At 29.1% G+C, this 19,477-nt stretch overlaps 3 protein-coding genes across 5 annotated transcripts; 2 read left to right on the forward strand and 1 right to left on the reverse strand.

Moving 5' to 3' along the window:
• The first annotated feature begins 613 nt into the window (after positions 1–613).
• Positions 614–4,558, forward strand: Oseg5 (intraflagellar transport protein Oseg5). 3 transcript variants are annotated; one of them, XM_015333671.2, is made up of 14 exons: positions 631–1,230; positions 1,319–1,429; positions 1,524–1,702; positions 1,807–2,034; positions 2,148–2,269; positions 2,360–2,608; positions 2,689–2,852; positions 2,954–3,151; positions 3,244–3,394; positions 3,480–3,651; positions 3,742–3,864; positions 3,951–4,090; positions 4,147–4,294; positions 4,384–4,558. In XM_015333671.2, the coding sequence occupies exons 1-14, from the start codon at positions 957–959 to the stop codon at positions 4,402–4,404; spliced, it is 2,280 nt and encodes a 759-aa protein (XP_015189157.1). In that variant the 5' UTR covers positions 631–956; the 3' UTR covers positions 4,405–4,558. The 3 variants fall into 3 exon arrangements, 2 of the variants coding, with proteins under 2 accessions (XP_015189159.1, XP_015189157.1); XR_016178666.1 differs by lacking the exon at positions 4,384–4,558 and having other exon boundaries at positions 618–1,230; positions 3,937–4,090; positions 4,147–4,285; XM_015333673.2 differs by lacking the exons at positions 3,951–4,090; positions 4,147–4,294; positions 4,384–4,558 and having other exon boundaries at positions 614–1,230; positions 3,726–3,866.
• A 924-nt stretch (positions 4,559–5,482) lies between these two features.
• On the forward strand, positions 5,483–12,735 carry LOC107073165 (sodium/potassium-transporting ATPase subunit beta-2). The gene is made up of 6 exons (XM_015333674.2): positions 5,483–5,948; positions 9,339–9,479; positions 9,582–9,701; positions 9,797–9,978; positions 10,114–10,393; positions 10,474–12,735. Exons 1-6 carry the CDS (start codon positions 5,801–5,803, stop codon positions 10,575–10,577), a joined length of 975 nt encoding a protein of 324 aa, XP_015189160.1. The 5' UTR covers positions 5,483–5,800; the 3' UTR covers positions 10,578–12,735.
• Positions 11,231–19,325, reverse strand: LOC107073149 (sodium/potassium-transporting ATPase subunit beta-2). The gene is made up of 7 exons (XM_015333646.2): positions 18,836–19,325; positions 16,696–16,836; positions 16,377–16,493; positions 16,106–16,287; positions 15,914–16,015; positions 15,078–15,249; positions 11,231–15,013 (listed from the first exon to the last, which is right to left on the reverse strand). Exons 1-7 carry the CDS (start codon positions 18,984–18,986, stop codon positions 14,904–14,906), a joined length of 975 nt encoding a protein of 324 aa, XP_015189132.1. The 5' UTR covers positions 18,987–19,325; the 3' UTR covers positions 11,231–14,903.
• Between the last annotated feature and the right edge of the window lie 152 nt (positions 19,326–19,477).

The following is a 19,477-nucleotide window of genomic DNA, read 5'->3' on the forward strand; positions in this document are numbered from 1 at the left end:
AAGAGAATATGTTTCCCGAACGCTCCGAAATATTTGTCAAACGATTGTCATCGAGATTATTTTCGACCAATCACCGCGCTCTTCTAACGACTTGCGCATTTTAAATCGGACAATTCGACCGGACGATATTTACGTATTACGCTTTTAATTATTCGCTCCTTTTTTTTTTTTTTTATTATAGTTTAACTCTTTTCATTAATTTTCATATAAGATACATCCTAATTTGTTTCTACTTTATTTCATATTAATTTAATTAGAAAAGTTACAATGGAAATTGTTCTTTGAAATTATCAAATATATTTTCATTTGTTTTCTTCAACTGCGTTTGCGCGACCTTACTATCGTTTTTGTATTTTCGCTGGTTCGATAGAAATGTCGTTAAAGATATATATATATATATATACATATTATATATATATATATATATATATATAATATATATACATATGTATAGAAAGGTTTTGGATTTAGGAAAAATCGATTAAATTTCATTGATTTCAAATCTCTTGTATATGTATTTTAAAAAAATTTATTGATTAGCTGTTAAAGGCAGATTATTGGATAAATTAGAAAGAATAAGAAAAAGCAATATTGTTTAGAATGTTTACTTAAATTTGAAATAATTTATTCGATTATTTCGATCAATTTGAAAGGATTGAAAAAATATTGAAATATTAGAAATTCTTCTAATACGTATTGTGTGTATACGTTCGCATACAAATATATATATTATACGATAAGTATTTATTGCGATTTATAATTATTATTATCATCACTATGGTAACAAGAAGGAAAATAAATCACATTTACTTGACTTTACATTTATTATCACAAAACTTGTACATTTTCTTTATATTTATTATATTTCATATCAAACATCGTATGCTTAGAATAATATGAATTATTATTATATTATAAATTGAGTATCATTATTGGGACATATTGACACATGTACAATGAGATTTAAAATATCTGTGCAAAGTAGTAGTGGTCACAAAAATTTAGTAACATGTGTAGCTTGGAGTTCAGCAGAGGAAATATTTTCTTGCGGAGAGGATCATTTATTAATATGTTGGTATTTAGAAAGTGGAAATGCACATTCAACAGTTATTACAGAGTTTCCATCAGACTTTTTTCCTACTTCAATGCAATGGCATCCACGTCCTAATCATTTGGTAACAGCCAGTAAAAAGCAATCATTAGATGTACTTTTAATTACTACAGCTGATGGTACGTATTTCAATTTTTAAAACATTACAATTAATATTATACGATGTTAATATATATATATATATATATACATATTTTATTATCGCAGGAAGATTTCATTTAGTTAGTAAAAATGGTCGTATTGAAAAAAGTATTGAAGCTCATAAGGGAGCTGCAACTATTGGCAAATGGAGTACGGATGGTTCCGTATTACTTACAGGTAATAAGACAACTTATACGCTAAAATAAAAGCTATTATGAACAATATAAATACATATACATACATATATATTCATATAAAATGATAATTTCAGCCGGAGAGGATGGCTTAATAAAAGTTTGGTCACGCAGTGGTATGCTTCGTTCTGTAATAATCAGAGGTAATTCATCTATTTTAACATCGGACTGGAGTCCGGATTGTTCTAAAATATTGTATTCGCAAGGAGGACATTTATTTTTCCAATCACTCAATTCAAATTCAAAACCCTATAAGGTTACACATCTTTTTTATATTTACCCCTATTATATATATTTAATAATAATTGAATTTATCATATTTTCTTCTCTAAAAATAACATTTGCTTATTGTATTATCAGTGGTATGCTCATGAAGGTCTTGTCTTGACTGTTTGTTGGAATCATAGTCATGGATTCATTATTTCTGGTGGAGAAGATTGTCGATATAAAGTTTGGGATTCTAATGGTAATCAAATTTATAGTAGTAGTCCCAGTGATTATCCCATTACAGCAGTTAATTGGTGCAGTTCAGGCGATTATTTTGCTATTGGATCTTATAATATGATTAAACTTTGTGATAAAACAGGAGTAAGTAGAGAAAATTGTATTTTTCGTATGAATAAATAAATAAATAAATAAATAAATAAATAAATAAAATATATTCGTCGTATTATATTCTCTTGTTGATTCTGTTTATGCAGTGGTCTCATTCCTTAGAAAGAATAAATGCTGGGAGTGTATACAGTATAGCATGGTCTAGCGATGGCACTCAGGTGGCTATGACTTGTGGAAGCAATATTTTAACTGGCCATATTATAGGCAAGTAAGTTCTTTATCTACAATTATTTTATTATATCCACATTTTGGTTATAGTGATATTTTTAATTGATGAATATATTACATAATATTACAGAAGACTCGAATGGAATAATTATGAAGCTACTTTAATTAAAAAGGAAGTATTAGAAATTCGAGAAGTCGGTAATGAAATTCACGAAATGATAGAAATATCAGATCGTGTAGTTCAATTGGCATTTGGTTTTGATCATTTAATTGTAATCACACCGGTTCAATGTCACATTTACTCTGTCACAAATTGGAATACTCCTGCAATATTTGATTTGAAAAGTAGTTCTGTGTCGGCAGTTGTTCTTGCAAACAAGTAAGTAGAAATGAAATATTGTATACTAAATTATTATTAAAATAATGACACGATACAAATATTTAAGACACTTTTTTTAGACACTTTTTATTAATGGAATGGAATTCTATAACGTTGTACAATTATCAAGGACGCTTATTAGGTGTACCTAAATGGAAGGGTATGACGCAGGAACCTCTTTATCCACCCTGCATATCCCTGTGTGTCGATACTCTTGTTATCAGAGATCAGAAGAATGAGAAATGTAAATAAAAAATATGTCAATATTTAAAATTAATAATTTCTACATATATGTTCGTGTTCATATCTCTTTATCTATAATAAAAAAAAAAATTAATTTTTTAGTACTACACGTTTTAGAAATATCATATAACAAGCCAATTGTTGAAAGTCAGTCGCATACTCATCCTCAGAATATTACTCAATTGGCATTAAATCATATTGGAAGTTCTAGCGATCGACAATTAGCCCTCATTGATATAACTAAAGATTTATATTTAATTTCTATAAGAGCAACTGGTTACAGACGAGCTTGTAAAATAGGTATTTATAGAAATTCTTAAACTATACATTGATATTATTTAAGACAAATGAAAAGGTAGGTCAATTTCAATGTATGTTTTTCATGTTTTTAGCTGGTATGGCACAAAATATGACGTGGGCTATTGACGCAAATGTATTAGCAGCTATGTTGGATGCCACTTTATCCGTATGGTTATGTCCTAATTGTGTACATTATAGCGATCGTAAGATTATACGACGAACTAGAATCGATAAAGAGAGCAGGTTTAATATATAAACTTAGGTTTAAAATACATTTCATTGATCAATGTGAAATACTTAAACTTATAAATTTCTATTAACTGTGTAGTGAATTTGGAAAACAACCAACTATTATCAGCGCTTACAATGGTATGGTCAATATAAGACGCGGAGATGGTGCTTTAGTTTCATCCCAGTTTTACACTTTTTTTACAAGCTTGCATCAGCTCATATTACATAAAAAATGGAAAGAATCTCTTTCGCTTTGTCGGATTGCTCAAGTACATTATACCTTTTATGTTGATTCTTTCAGTTCTGTTTATGACTGTTACTTTTATGATGTTATCTAAGAAAGTTTGTATTTTTCTTAGAATGAGATATTGTGGACATGCATGGCTATTATGGCAACAGATAATAAAGAGTTGAACGTTGCAGAAGAAGCATATGCAGCCATTAGAAGATACGATAAAGTTCATTATGTTCGATATATTAAAGTGATTATTATAAATAGCAGTAATATTATTGTACAATCAAATCAAATTAATTGTAAGTAATATTAATTAAAGTTTGTATATTTTAGAATTTGCCCAAAATGACAGAAAGATATGCAGAAATGACATTATTATCTGGTGATTTGTTAGCAGCGGAAGGTATACTTTTACAAAATGGATTAATTGAAGAAGCCATTACATTAAACATCAAAGTTTATAATTGGAACAGGTACTACAACGTGCATTTTAATTAATAACATGTAGTTATTTTATTTTATATTTCAGGGCACTTGAACTTGCCATAAGGCATAAGAAACAAATAGAAGAAGTTTTAAATGCAAGAAAAGATTATTTGAAAACATTAAAGAAAGAAGAAACAAATTCAAGCTACATTGCTGCGATAAATAATATATCTACATCTTTGGTACAACAGGTTGTTATCCGATTCTAAAATATAAATTAATGTTTTCCTTTATTAGCGCGTAATCTTATTAAATAACAATTCTATTAATATTTTTCTAGGCACCTACATCAATAGAATGAAGTTATTCATGGAATTTATTAATATGCAATAAGATCAAAATATATATTAATATTATTTTAACAGTTTATATATGAATAATGAAATATATTTAACAAGTCACTTGTATATATTTATTGAAGTATAATTATATAATTATAAATATTAATAATATAATTTATTTGAAATTGTAATTTTTAGAGTAGACAATGCGCAAGCGTGGGTGTTAGAGTGTGATGGCTGCGACAGGTGGTTGCGTCTGGTATAAACGATACCACCAGAGTAGTAGTAGTAACTAATTTTCTGGCTATTAGATTTATAAAGAGAATATTTTTTTGAAAGATCAATGAATCAAGCATGATCATAATTTGATCTATATTTGTCTAAGGATGATTAAAGATGATAAAGAAAAGCTGTTAAATTAATATCCTGTATGTATCCAATCAATGCTACTATTCCTTATTTTCTTTTTACCTACTTTTTGTCCTTTTTCTTCTTCTTCTTCTTCTTCTTCTTAATATTAATCAAAATCATACAAATAGACATAGACAAAGTTTCTTTCAATTTTTTCTTGATTTCAAACTTTCATTGGCTAAGATATTTTTTTCTGCTATTTTAGAATGGAAGATAATTTATAAGTAAGGAAGGAAGGAAGGAAAGGAATTTGACTAGAAAATTCAAATTTAAGTTGAAAATGAAGTTCAAAGGATAGAGGGAAAGTTCATAGTATATTAATATATACGTAGCCCATACGTGTAGCTGTAGGTACATAGATTTAACAAAGAGGAGAACATGGAAGGTATTAAGTGTTTGGTGAATACAAGACGTGATCGTGGCAACGCCCGTGTGCGTGCACGAACGTGACACGTCACGCAAAACGATGAAGCAAGTGGTAGCCGAGCACACAACTTATACATGTGTATATTATTACACATGCACATATACTACTGTAGAATGGTTACAAAGTAGAAGGAGGGGGGGGGAGGGCAAATGAGTTAGAGAAAGAAGGAAGAAGGAAAAGAGAAAGAAGATTATAAAAGAGAAGTAGAGAGAGAGAAAAAGAGAAGTAGTCAAGCAGGATAGGCAGAAGAGGTAGTTACGTAGAAACGTGTTAGTCAATCTACTGACGCCGAACGGGACAACCGTTGGAAATATTATAGAGAGATATTCTCTATCATCATCCTCGAGAAACTTTTTAATCCTTATTGTTTTCTTTCGCGTTATTATTGTTTTTCAACTTTTTTCTCGGTTGTCCTGTCAATTTTATCTTCTATTATTTTATTTTAACGTCGCGTATACACGGCTAATAGAAACAGAGGGAGAGAGAAAGTAAGCAAGATCGTATTATTCTTCAATTTCGAATCAAGATCTAAGAATTGGAAAACAAGTGGATCCCAGGTGTAAACATTAAAATACGAGATGGTTGCAAAAGATTCAAAAGTGGCTACAACGGAGCTGATGAACCCCTACGAGAAACCACCGGCTATGTCTACTGGTCAATCGCTGAAAACTTTTTTTTACAATCGTGAGACTAATGCTTATATGGGTAGGACCATCAGTAGTTGGGGTAAATATCAAATAAATATATACTTTTATATATTAAATCTAATCGGATATTATTTTGGTTTTTTTTTTTTTTTTTTTTTTTTTAAACGAATAACGAATATTACTTATAACTCTATTTAAATATATACATATATATATATATATACGCATATATGTTTTCTTCTTCTTCTTCTTTTAAAAATGATCCTTTTTTTATAGATTCTTAGAAAATGTCAAGTGTATTTGATTGAATAAAATATAGTATTGTATTAGGTGTGTTGTGTTTAGGTAGATACTTATAGAGTTGGTATGGGAATATCAGGTAACGCGTCGGTCAATGTGAAACACTGACCGTTTCCCGCTCGCGTTACTTGGCCTTCGATTTTAGTTTGCTTAGTTCATCAAGATATTCCTATGCATATTTTATCAAAACTTTATGTGTAAATACATTTTCATTGATTTATCTTTCTCTCTCTCTCTCTCTCTCGAGAGAGGGAAATCATTTGGAATAGCAAATAATGATAATGTAATGACTTTTTAATGTATTTGATTATTAGTATGCACCGTGTATCATGGCGGTGTACATTCGCGGGGCATTGATGTCTTTTTCTACGTCCTACATTAATATAGAAGCTTGCCGTGTGAATCATCACCGTGTTCTTGCTTTTGAAACAGGAAGTATATTATGAACTAGGATATTTTATGCCAATAACCTTTCTTTTTTTCTTCTTCTTTTTTTTTTTTTTTTTACACATAATACCGTAATTTCGATGTAATATATATGTAGTTATATCTTTAATAAAATTTAGTACTTCAGTCACTAATCCTATTGAGAAATTGTTTCTACGATGCATTTTCTTAGAATGACCATTAAAGAAAACTTGAAAGAACAGATATCTTTATAAGTATCGTTAAAATACCATTAAAACTTTCAAAAGAGATTTTCATTATAGAATGCTTAAGATAGTTAGGATAATTTGGTCCGTAATTATTAGGAAAAATTGATTATGTTATATATTTAATCATATGAAAATCTTCTATACTAAGTATAGAATAAAAATAAAGCTCTGACACTAAATAATTCATGGTTATTTAGGGTGTTACGTCGCTCAAAGGGAGGAGGATGATTAAGAAACAGGGGTGTGGTATGTTTGTTTTTGTCTTTTTCTAATCGATCGAACGAAAGAAACAAGCAACCTAGGAAAGCACCCCTTATATATATATTCGATTTTTGTAATTTTACGTTTAGATATGGTTTAGATATACATTAGAAATGGAAACACAAATCGTATATTTTCTATATAATTTTCTATATCCGTATATTGATTAACAATAAATTGATATAGGTATTAAGTATTATTTAATCATTCATTCATTCATTCATTCATTCTTCCATTCATTAGAACGTTTAAAAGGACAATGCATTTATACAATCACAATCGTGAGATCATCACTTTCAGAGTAATAAACTTGGCAAGGGTATATCACGAAATACCTTCTCTCATCTCTTTAATTCTCCAAATGTACAGTTTCCGTTCTCTTCCGGTTCATCAACGACTCTAACGATGTTGTACAGGAGTAGATCGTTTACAAAGAGTGTTGAAGGATGGGAAGAGACAAGATTCCTCTTGTTTTCGTTGATTTCGAAAGATTTCAAGCAAAGAAAGAAACTTCAAGCAAGATAATGAACAATTTATCTTTTTCTATTTTTTCTTTGTTTCAATTGTACAGGAAGACCCACAATAAAAACTGATAGGATAACCGATTGTGCCCTCCCGCATAATTAGCTCAGAAGCCCGTCGCGCTGTTTGATTATTGCAGTTTTATGCAAATTACACCGAGCTTCAAAATTAACCTCACGATTTATCCTTGGTAAGCAATTGACCTCGACACTCTGTTACACTTGGTACCTAAGTGCGTTCCTCTCGTATTTGATATTTATTTGTTAGCCCCTGTGATTACCATCTTATATCAAACTAATGATAATGAATTTTTGAGAAAGTATTCATTAGGTCCTAGTAAATACCTACTCCGTTTATTGCCTTTGAAGTAATTTTTACTAACTGGATTGAGAAAAGCTAGATGGTAGGTAGCATTGGTTGAACTTTGAAAAACTCGACAGCATGCAAAAAATCTTTTTTATATTTTTTTTATTTTTTATATATTACTGGATAATATACTGTTTTAGTGATTTAGTGAGTTTTTTTGTAAGATAAATGTATTATCGGATTACTTTAGGATTTGATTGAGAATAAATAGTCGTCGGTTTTATAAAATAAAAAAGAAAAAGACCAAAACGCATTCATTTCGCTGTGATTTCGCGTTGGACACAATGCTTAGCTCGGCTGTATGGTAATTGTTAAACTTCCTTCAGCGTAAACGTGTACAACGAGGTCAATTGGCGTTAAATGGAAGCATTATAGCATTACGTAACTTAGGACCATTCTGAAGGGTACACCCACGCGACTATAACCATAGCTTTTGTTCGTTCTTTGTCTGGGAATATTTTTTCAAATCAACACAAACTCAGACTCGCCAAATTGTTTAATCCTACAACAAGTTGCTGAATTTTTCTATGATTTATTATTTCATGAACATTTTCAAACTTAGGAGCATAATTCAAAAGTTGGTCGTTCTTTTTTTCTTTTTCAACAAAAAGAAAAAAAGAAAAAAAATCTACGCTGAAAGATTTAATCTGACCTTATCACACATGTCCCCGAAAGATGATAGCTCGCGTGACCATCGTATCTCGACAAAGGTCGACAATTGTAATGTAAACGTTCGTGTCTCTGAGTTTTTATATAAATCGAGACAAGATCCTCGTATTATTCGTATTATTTCATTTATTAATCTTACAATTACAATTATAAGCTTGAATTAAAAACATTTACGCAATAAATAAAATATGAAATAAAATATGAAATAAAATTGACGTAAAATGAATGACTTTAGAATAAATTTATCGATAAAAGTTCGATAACATATAATATGTATTTCACACATCAAACACCGCAAGACCTTGACAAAAGTAGCATGTGCTGTTATCGATATCCAAGAATCAAGCTATCTTAAATATACGCACGATTGATATATATTCATATTATGTTAAATACATACAAATTGTGTGTCATTACATGAAATCCAAGATTATCGAAATGAAACATTGTCACAATCGTTGTATAAAGAAATGATGTCAAAGCTATAGGAAAGATGACCTTGCAAGAAGACATTCAATTGACAGACACTTAATTGAATTGTTCCACTTGACCAAGACCAAGACACTATGATCTTCCGCTAAATTGTAACTCCGATTAATACAATTATCTTGACATTTATCTATGACATTTTGGATGTATATATATGTATATATATATACTTGTCAATCATCTTTCATATATATGTTTTGTTGCAGGAAAAATAGGTCTATTCTACTTGTTATTCTATGGAATTTTGGCAGCATTAGTCGCTATTTGTTTTTGGGGATTTTTTCAAACTCTTGACCCAAGGATACCTCGATGGCAATTAGAACGTTCTATAATTGGAACTAATCCAGGTAGAATTTGTCGAATTGACAAATAAATAATGAATAAATAATGACTTTCAAATTTGTCATATTTTATGCAGTATAATTTGAAGAATATTTTGCAATTTTCAGGATTGGGTTTTAGACCAATGCCGCCAACGGAAAATGTAGAGAGCACGTTAATTTGGTACAGAGGAACAGACAGTGAAAATTTTAAACATTGGGTCGATTCTCTCCAGGACTTTTTAAAGGGTCATTATTTACCTTTTTTTTTTCTTTTGTAAATTTAGTTAAATATAAAGGTAGATTTAAAAAGAGCTTATATTATATATTGTATATACTTATAGACTACATAACACCTGGATCCATTCCTGGTCTTGGTGCTAATATTAACAAATGTGATTACAATCAACCACCACCACCTGGAAAAGTTTGCGAAGTGGACGTAAAAAATTGGCATCCTTGCACGAAGGAAAATAAATATAATTATCATAAATCAGCGCCATGTATTTTTCTTAAACTGAACAAGGTAATTTCTCTCTCTCTCTCTCTCTCTCAAGAAAAAAAAAAAAAAAAAAAAAAGAAAAAATTAAAATTATATTTAAGTATTTAACGATCTACTTTACTAAAACAATTTTTTAAACGAGCTTTCTTGTTTCCAAAGATTTATGGCTGGAGACCGGACTTTTACAACGACACGGAATCTTTGCCAGAAAAAATGCCTCTTGATTTGAAAGAACATATCGCAAGTTTAAAGGAAAAGAATTCTTTATTACTCAATACAATTTGGGTCTCTTGCGAGGGTGAAAATCCAGCTGATCAAGAGAATATAGGACCAATTAATTATTTACCACGGCGAGGTTTCCCTGGTTACTTTTATCCATTTGAAAATTCGGAAGGATATCTGAGCCCTTTGGTTGCTGTCCATTTTGTAAGACCACGTAGTAAGTACAAGGAGTATAGAATATTATAATAATTATTGAAAATAACATTTTATAATTGTACGTTTTTTTGTTCTTTTTAGCTGGTATTTTAATTAACGTGGAATGCAAGGCATGGGCCAAAAATATAAAACATAGCCGCAATGATAAATTAGGTGCTGTTCACTTTGAATTGATGATAGATTAATGATTTCAAATGCAGATCTTTTTTTGACGTCTTTTAAATTTGCGCTATCAATTTTTGCTAAAACATTTGTTAAGTTCCGGTTAGAACCTAACAATATGCATTTCATTGTCAATAACTTTTTACGTCTTTTTTTTTTACAAATTTTTTGCTTGACGAACCGTATACAAAAAGAAATGCTTAGAGTAGGGCAGAAATACTATTTTATGGAAATAATCGTCGTAATTTAATTCTGATTGATTTTTTCAATAACGAACAAACGTATATTTCTCATATTCGACAAATGAATGATATCTGATGGTTGTCTAAAATTATACAATAAGAAACTATAATTGACGATAGTCAATTGATATAGTTTTATATCATTAGTTATCATAATCGCTATATTTCTATAGAAAATAATAAGATGTATGAAGAGATTAGAATAGAAAGAAATTATATAATTTATGTTAAAAATGTTGTGTACACGACGTTTTGTTTATACAACAGCCGAAGGAATTGTTGATTTAATTTAAATAACAAATTGTTGTATATAATTATAAATTTTAATTAAGTTCTTATAAAAAAAAAAAAAAAGTCATTTTAATATAAGAAATCGCTATATATTTATATTTATATTTCGGTCAACTTAAATGATCATTTCTAAAATGCTCAGATTTCTTGTACAATATTACTGTCAATTTTCTAAAAAAAAAGATCTGCATTTAATTATATAAATAAGTTTAAGTACTAAATGTAATTAAATGTTAATGACAAAATAATTACAAGAAAAAACAAAAATGAAACAACAACAACAACAAAAAAAAGGGCGAAACGACAACACAAAAATGACAAACTGTACTCTTATTAGTTTAAATCGATAGTTTTATCTCATTCTTATAGATAATGTTGATATGTTTTATTTTCTATATGCACGCAAAGTTTCTTTAGTAAAAAAACTTGTACTTTTTCAAAAAAGATTTATTGCACTTGCAAAATCTGCGAGGCGATTTTTACTTAGATAGCATTATTGTGTTTTCTTCTTTCTTGATTTATCAACAGATTTTTCAATTTAATATCATACAATATTAAATAAAAAAAGAAAAAAAAACTTCGCTAGGATTTCATTATTGACATTTTCTATAGAGACGATTATTGTTTATATATATATATATATACTTATACATATATGACTCACTTTATTTAGTTATGATTATTTCTCAAGTACAATTTCACACTTATAATCAAATTTAGATCATCACTCACTATTATTAAGATCATTTAAATAAATACTTTGATAATAAATATAGGATATGCTTCATAATAAAAAAAAAACAACCCTAGCAAATAGGACCAACTGCCGAAACAATGTTCTTTTCTGGATATATATACATATATGTTACGGTCAATGTATATTTTGAGCACATTTTTTCTATAAAATGTATTTCAGTTGGCTGTGTTTAGAGCACAACTGTCTGACTATGACAACTTAATCTTCAGAACAAAAGAAAATAATAGTTGTTATAGTTTGTATGTTCTGAAAAAGGAAATGAATGTCAACCTCTTCTTCCTTACCTCCTTGCCATACATCTACTAGGATACAACCCTGACAAAATAACATTAAATTACCATCATTTCAACATACCCATATTGCCTGGGTAATACACATTGACCGTAATGTGCATATATGTTATTTTATAAAACAAAAATTCGTTTTTGTGAAATGACCATATGCATGTATATATGCAAGGTGTTTCTGATCCAAGCATGCAGCCGGAAAATGGGTGAATCTATGTGATAACAAAGAATAAAGATAATTAAATTTAGAATGACATTTCTTACAAATCTTTAATATCGATTTATTACAAAATGAAGAAGTATCCTACGGAAACATTATCTTTTTCTGGTTGTACTGTCAGATCAGAAATATCTTTTGTATATATATTAAGAATGTATAAATAAATGTTAATTATAAGAATCTTGATCTGCAAAGAAATGTATTTTCAAGTGCCTTCGAAAAAAAATGTCGAATCTCATTATGATTATTCTCTTAAGCATAAATTTATATAAATTTATCAGCGATCATCATACTTTTACACAATTTTATGAAATAGAATTGAAATGTATAATAAGAGTGATGTTTACTTGCCAAAAAATTCAATAAATTCTGTGTTCGAATTAATTCATTGTATTCCTTAATAAATATTGTTTTAAAAATCATTTATATATATATATATATAGATCCGTTAATTTATTAAATATTATATTTAATTTTATTACACATGGCCCACTACTTGTATAGTGTTTATTTTTATCTTATAATTTTTTTTTCTTTTTTCTTCTTTAGGTCTTCTCTAATTTCCTTTTTGATACCTTTTGCATTTTTGTAAGTACGTGTATTCCTTTATTCTATATGCATCATTATAAAGTATTTATAATACGTACAAACTATTTACTATATATAACGTTATTATGTAACATAAATACTAATTAAAATACATATTGACATAAACAGTTCTAACAAAATGTATTATAAGTACATAAGATTACAAGAAAAATTCCTACACCCATATAAGACGACATTTTATACATACATGTATAATTAGTTGTCACAATGAAATCTTATCTTTAACAAGTATCATTTTTTGTTATTAATATTACACAAATGTATAATTTATCGAATAAAGAATTTTATTTAATCATAGTTAAAATTATGAAAAACAATATTTTATATAAAAAAAAAAATCAATTATCTTTTCGTTACTACTCGATTAAAAAAGAAAATAATAAATGTAATATTTAACGATTTCTATCAACAGCTGTAAAATGCAATATATGAAATATTTCTCTAAATATAAAGAAAAAAAAAAAAAGAAATCACGCAAACACAGGCATTAAGTTTAAGCCGAGAATGAAGAACTTTGCATAGTATCATTAAAGTTTTCATAAAAAAAAGAAAAAAGAAACAAAACATAAATCATTAATACCTCTTCATGAAGATAATGCTGATCATTCAATTATATGTATAGAGGTAAGTTAATGCAAAGTTAATACTTATGTAATTAAATTACTTTAACCAGTTAAGCGTGTTTTACGACTATATCCGTCATGGAGATATAATTTTGATAGCGAAAACTACATTATATTCGTAAATTTTAATATGTTTAAAAATGTTTAGAGGTCAAGACGAAATGAAACAAGCAAATAAAAATTATAAATAATTTCAGTTGGTTTCATAACTTCCTGAGAGCTAATTCGTAAACAGTGCAGTAACACTAGATCTTTGATTATCCTTCGCGAAAATGCGCTGTTTGTAATGGAAAAAAAAGATTAGAAAAGAATCGCGATATTGGTGTCCAACATGCAAAGTGCAACTATGCGTTGTTCCTTGTTTTTGTGAATATCACACGATAGCAACAGTTTACATTTTTAAATTCTATAAATAGTCGATTGTTTTTTCTCTAAGTTTTCCGTTTATTATGTATAAATATATGTTCATATTAAGAGACTGTGTGTACATTACTAAGAAAATTGTTCATTTTTGAAAATAAAGTCATCTTTTTGACTATCCAATGTTTCAACAGCGCCACTTATCCGTCGACTGTGTTTGACGACGACTATATCCGTCATCGCTTGATTATCGCGACACACACCAGAGCGCGCTCTGCGCAGAGATCGCCACGCTTAACTGGTTGTTAATCTTTTGTTAAAAATTAATATTATTGTCCGTATAAGTTATTTTTCAATTATTATTAATAAAAAATAAAAAACAAAACAAACCTAAATGTATAGTATATAATCATAATGCGATTATCATCTATGAGATAATTGGAAGATGTCAGAAAATGCTTATATAAAATAAGACCGCGTGTGTGATTTTTCTTTGACAACCATAGATAACGCATAATTCAATTCTATTCTCTTATTTTGGTAATAAGTTAATAGAATATTATTTCTATCGGAGCGATAAGTTCGTTGGCACGTCTACTTTTCTCGCTATTGTAGAACACATGGAATAGATGATAGATTAAAAGTTGACATCTGTCATATACATTATACAATAACATAATAAATATGATGATATCACGGTAAAACTTATAAGATACAATTGATCATTGGCTAATGACTTTATCCAATGGAAAAATCGATAAACTATTGATATAATATAAAGAAATGTTTTGATTAAATAATTTCTATTTCGTAATTCGTCCATGCTCATTATCAGGTGTATTATCTATTTATGTTTAATATACCAAAGATAACTCTAAAAAGTTCGTTAAACATTTAAACGAGAAACGTTTCTCTGGTTTGTTCAAGTTAGCATTAAATCGAACGAAAAAACATATGTGACTAGTCTATCAAAAGTTCAAAATGTACTGCGCCTTTTTTCTCCGATTTTCTCGTACTATATTCAATATTCTTCGCCCATGCTCTACACTCAACGTTGATTATAGTGTTTCCTGAAAACCCACATAAATACATATATATCTTATCACTGATAGTAATATTAGTAGAAGAACTTACTAGCTGGTCGAAGAAAATGTACGGCCACGAGAGGACTTAAATATCCTTGAATATTCTCGTATGGATAATAAAATCCTGGAAATCCATGATTCTGTGGATAGTATTCTAATTCACCGATAGTTTCAGTATCGTATGGATCTTCCCCTTTGCACGATACCCACACGGTGTTTAACTATAATAGAAAAATGATATATATTATATACAATTATATACGATATACTGATATATACTATAATGATAATCGATTAGCAACATTTATTAAGTTACTAATAAATAACTAATAACCGGAGTAGTATTATATATCATAAATATGTAAATATATAGAGAGATATAAAGATTATAAAGTTATCTCCTCTTGAGTCTTTTCCTGACCGTAGGAACATTGAATTATTAATCTTCTCGTTATCACATGCAGCTTACGAGTTCACGCGTACGCAAGTCCAATAAAACGATACGATCTTATCAGCTTACACAACGAGTAAACTAGTTCCGATTAGAAAAAGCATTGATAAATTTGGCTTGAGATAAATTTGAGGATTTCCTTTAAAAAATAATCATCAATGATAAAAAAAAAAACTGATATATTTCTTAACGATAAATTATAATATATATATATATTTAATAAATACCCCTAAATTGGGTTTGTTTTTTTTTTTTTTTTGTAAGAGACTTTGTCAAAAAGGTTCAATCAATCGTTTAAACATTTATAATTAGTACGTGCTTTCGAGTTTAAAAACATCCGGAATAGGGGGTGGTGGTTTTATGTTTATGTTTACCATAAATATTAATACTTAATATACCGATTTTGATTTAATTTAACTGACCGACTAACTAACCCAAGAACTGTTGGTTTTTTTAATATGATTGACTAGATTAATCGGCATGTCCGATGGTAAATCTTTGGTGTCGTTATAATATTCCGGTACCCATCCATATATCTGAAAAAGAAACAAACTAATAATATAATTATTGTATAGATTTGACATTTGTATTTGTAGTTGTAGTTGTATTTGTTCATTTGTTCTTACTCTATTTAATTTAATAAAAATACAAGGTGCTGATTTGTTGAAACTATATTTCTGGCTCGGCGAACAAGGTCCCCAATTATTGACATTAACAGCACAAACACTTCCAGGTTTTGGTGGTTGGGTATAACTGCAAATCTGTTGATTCCTTCCACCGTTTGGTAAAATATTCGGATCTATGTATTCTGTACAAATTTATATTCATATGTCAAATGTTACGCGTGTACATTCACATTCAACTAAATGTTTGTTTCAAAAATGTATTATCTGAGACCTGCTAAAAACTTATCCAAAAGTTTGGTCCACTTCTTCACTTCGGTTGCATTCGATGCTGTGTACCAGATTAAAGATCTTTCATCTGGATTTTCCGACATTGGCCGAAATCCAAGACCTTTTAACGCGAACATATTTATTTATTACACACATGTATACATTTCAAAATGGTCAATTTTACTTGTAATATCTACCTCCATATCTTTAAATCTTGGTTTGCACAAAAGAAAGTAGATAATGTTAGATCATAGCTGTGGTGGGTGTGCATTATTTTCTATATTATATTAATTGTCTTTCTAACAAAATATATTTATAATTACCTGGATTAGTCCCAATGATACTACTGTCCAATATCCATTTAGGTTTTTCGGTACTGAGTGTTGCCAAAAGGCCCTTCATACAAATTGCAAAGAGCAAGGCCAAACACGAGAAGAAACAAGTATAAAAGATTGCTGTGTAAGCTGAAAGAAGAATATTTTATATATATATATATAAACACAATAACATTTTATATAACAACAAAATAAAATTTAACGTAGATCCTTTGGTAATTATTATTTTCAAATGATTCATTTGAATTTAGATTGTTCATCATTGACGTTCATATCGTTCAACCTTTCCTCTCGATCGTATACGTAAATTATTTTTAAGCATAGGCAGTTGGCCAAAATCTCTTTCTAAATATAATTTCTTCCTTGAAATGTTAACTCTCGAGAGTATTCCGTTTTCTATCATCTTAATCTTTAGAAATGTAATATTATCAACAAAAAAAAAAAAAAAAAAAAAAAAATATCAAATCACAAATGATTGATAATTTCTCATTTATGTCCTCGAATTTCTTTCGAAGTGAACAAATATTTCCTATCACATTTATATAATCGAATCGAATCGAATCGAATACCTTTTCATTCAAAATAGAGAAGTGAACGAATGAAAGTAGGACAGTGGCCTTAACACTTCCAAGTATATTTCAGTGTTAATGCGTAACGTAAATATACGAAGAAGGAAAGAAAAAAACAAAAAAGAAAATAAAAAGATATATAAGGTGTCCAATATTATTTTATACCTTTTGGTTATTCCCGTGAAATAAATACGAATACAAATACAAGGAAAGAAAGAGTATCCTCGTGTGAGAATGTAATACGATTAATTTTGCAAATTAACTCGTCATTTCATTGTATTATTATATTTATATTATTAATGAAATATTCCCACGCGTAGTATATAACATAGGTGTATATATATATTTGAATGTGTGTTTTCTCTACGTTTATTGTGAGTGAAAACGATACGCGAAAAGTGATAACTCGAACAAATATATAAATTGGTCAGAATGCATATCACACGCGTTGAAAACATTTTAACAGTAAACTATGAAATTTACGTTAATGGATATGGATAATAGATATGACACCATCGGGCCTGCCTGCCTGCCTGCCTACCATTAAATTATCAACAAGAGATATTTATTTAAATTATTAATAAAGAAGAAGAAGAAGAAGAAGAAGGAAGATACACTTGCTATTTCATACAAATATCATTTAATTATAAACATAAATGAAAATATAGCATTTTCATCGAGAAATTATTATCCATGCGTCTTTATTGAATCTTTCTTTGACGTTAATAGTATGACAAAATGTGATAACACGGAAACGAATAAAATGATAGTTGATTATCTTAACCGTCACGTGAGACAATGGAATGAATGCTTACATTCAGAGCTTTCTTACTCGCGAATGAAAAACTAACATTGCTAACAATTACATTATCAACAACTATTATCAACTTATATAATTACTAAGAAAAATCTAATACTATTTTTCTTATTTATGTTGTTTTGTCAATAAAAACAAATTTTATGTTAAAAGATCTTTGTGTCAAGTTAAGTTACGATTGATAATGAGAATAATTATTTGTATACATTTGAAAGACCAATTATGAATAGAGGAAAAATGAAGAATAAAAGGAAGAAGTATTTAAAGATATACGAGCTATGATATAATGTGGTTACGGTTGCATATTATTATCGTGAATAAAGGAAGTCGATTAGAATTAGATACGAATGAAAGAATTGTTGTTGTTTCAATTGTTTCAAGTAATCTAAAAGGAGAATTCATTCATTCCTTTTCGTCGACGAACAACCGATGGATGCACATTCTTATTACGTCATTTTCAACTGAATTTTCTCATCATATTTTTGTATTTTTCTTCTTAATCTTCAATCTTCAAACTTCAACACACCTACAAATTCATCAATCATTTGTCGCGTTCAAATATTACGCACAAACCATCAATCAATTCCATTCCTTTCCTTTAACTTCTTGACAAGGATTAATCGATATGATCGATACGATCAACTTGATAATTTCGATTATCGAAATTATACGAAATACATAGTTTTAAGGAAAGTTTTTTATTCGATATTATAAAAAATTAAAATCGTTGTGTCAAACTTACCCCATTTTTTAGGTGGGTGACCACAATAGGTGCCTTCGACAGAATTGTAAATGCCGTCACGTAGAATCTCCCATCGTGTTTTGTTTTCGGGTACGCGCATGTAATCGAACTCATAAGTACCATTCCGCACTTGTTTGCCCGGTGTACCCATATCGTAGCAATATCGTAGCAATATCGTAGCAATATCGTAGCAATATGTCGATTTAAATGATCCTTAAAATCGTTAGAAAAAAATCGATAACAATCTTTTGCTAATGGTTTCGTTGCGAAAGAAGCTATCGATAAAATGAGATGAAAAATCACACCCGAAAAAGGATAAGTTAGAAAAATCGAGGCAGTTATTAAATGTAATCACACTCGCGACAAAAAAAAAAACGATAATGCTTGACGACCGGTCGAACGGCAACTGAGAGCCAACGCGCGCTCAACGATAGCGAGCGAGTAAATCCATTGCGCTATCCTGCTGCGCAACCAGTGTGAGTATGCGCAGATATTACAACGATGTATTACTTTCAACTGTACTTATAACCAAAAAATACATTTACTTGCTTTTTTTTCTTCTCTTCTTTTTGGATCTCGATCTAATAAAAATTTGAAGGTTTTATAAGATATAAAATGATTTTCCCTCAAATATTTTCTATA

Source organism: Polistes dominula, unplaced genomic scaffold (genome assembly GCF_049000335.1).
Source record: "Polistes dominula isolate Pdom_NZ unplaced genomic scaffold, Pdom_raw_medaka contig_18, whole genome shotgun sequence".
NCBI classification, from domain to species: Eukaryota; Metazoa; Arthropoda; class Insecta; order Hymenoptera; family Vespidae; genus Polistes; species Polistes dominula.

Bases quoted from the DNA above. Each gene is read 5' to 3' on its own strand.
- LOC107073165 (XM_015333674.2), top strand. From the start codon at position 5,801: ATGGTTGCAAAAGATTCAAAAGTGGCTACAACGGAGCTGATGAACCCC. The intron at 5,949-9,338 runs GTAAATATCAAA...GTTTTGTTGCAG, and splicing joins TAGGACCATCAGTAGTTGGG to GAAAAATAGGTCTATTCTAC. The intron at 9,979-10,113 runs GTAATTTCTCTC...TTGTTTCCAAAG, and splicing joins TTTTTCTTAAACTGAACAAG to ATTTATGGCTGGAGACCGGA.
- LOC107073149 (XM_015333646.2), bottom strand. From the start codon at position 18,986: ATGGGTACACCGGGCAAACAAGTGCGGAATGGTACTTATGAGTTCGAT. The intron at 16,494-16,695 runs GTAATTATAAAT...TCGCGTTAAAAG, and splicing joins TATCATTGGGACTAATCCAG to GTCTTGGATTTCGGCCAATG. The intron at 16,016-16,105 runs GTAAGAACAAAT...TTTCTTTTTCAG, and splicing joins TTTTTATTAAATTAAATAGA to ATATATGGATGGGTACCGGA.
- Oseg5 (XM_015333671.2), top strand. From the start codon at position 957: ATGAGATTTAAAATATCTGTGCAAAGTAGTAGTGGTCACAAAAATTTA. The intron at 1,703-1,806 runs GTTACACATCTT...TTGTATTATCAG, and splicing joins CAAATTCAAAACCCTATAAG to TGGTATGCTCATGAAGGTCT. The intron at 2,035-2,147 runs GTAAGTAGAGAA...CTGTTTATGCAG, and splicing joins AACTTTGTGATAAAACAGGA to TGGTCTCATTCCTTAGAAAG.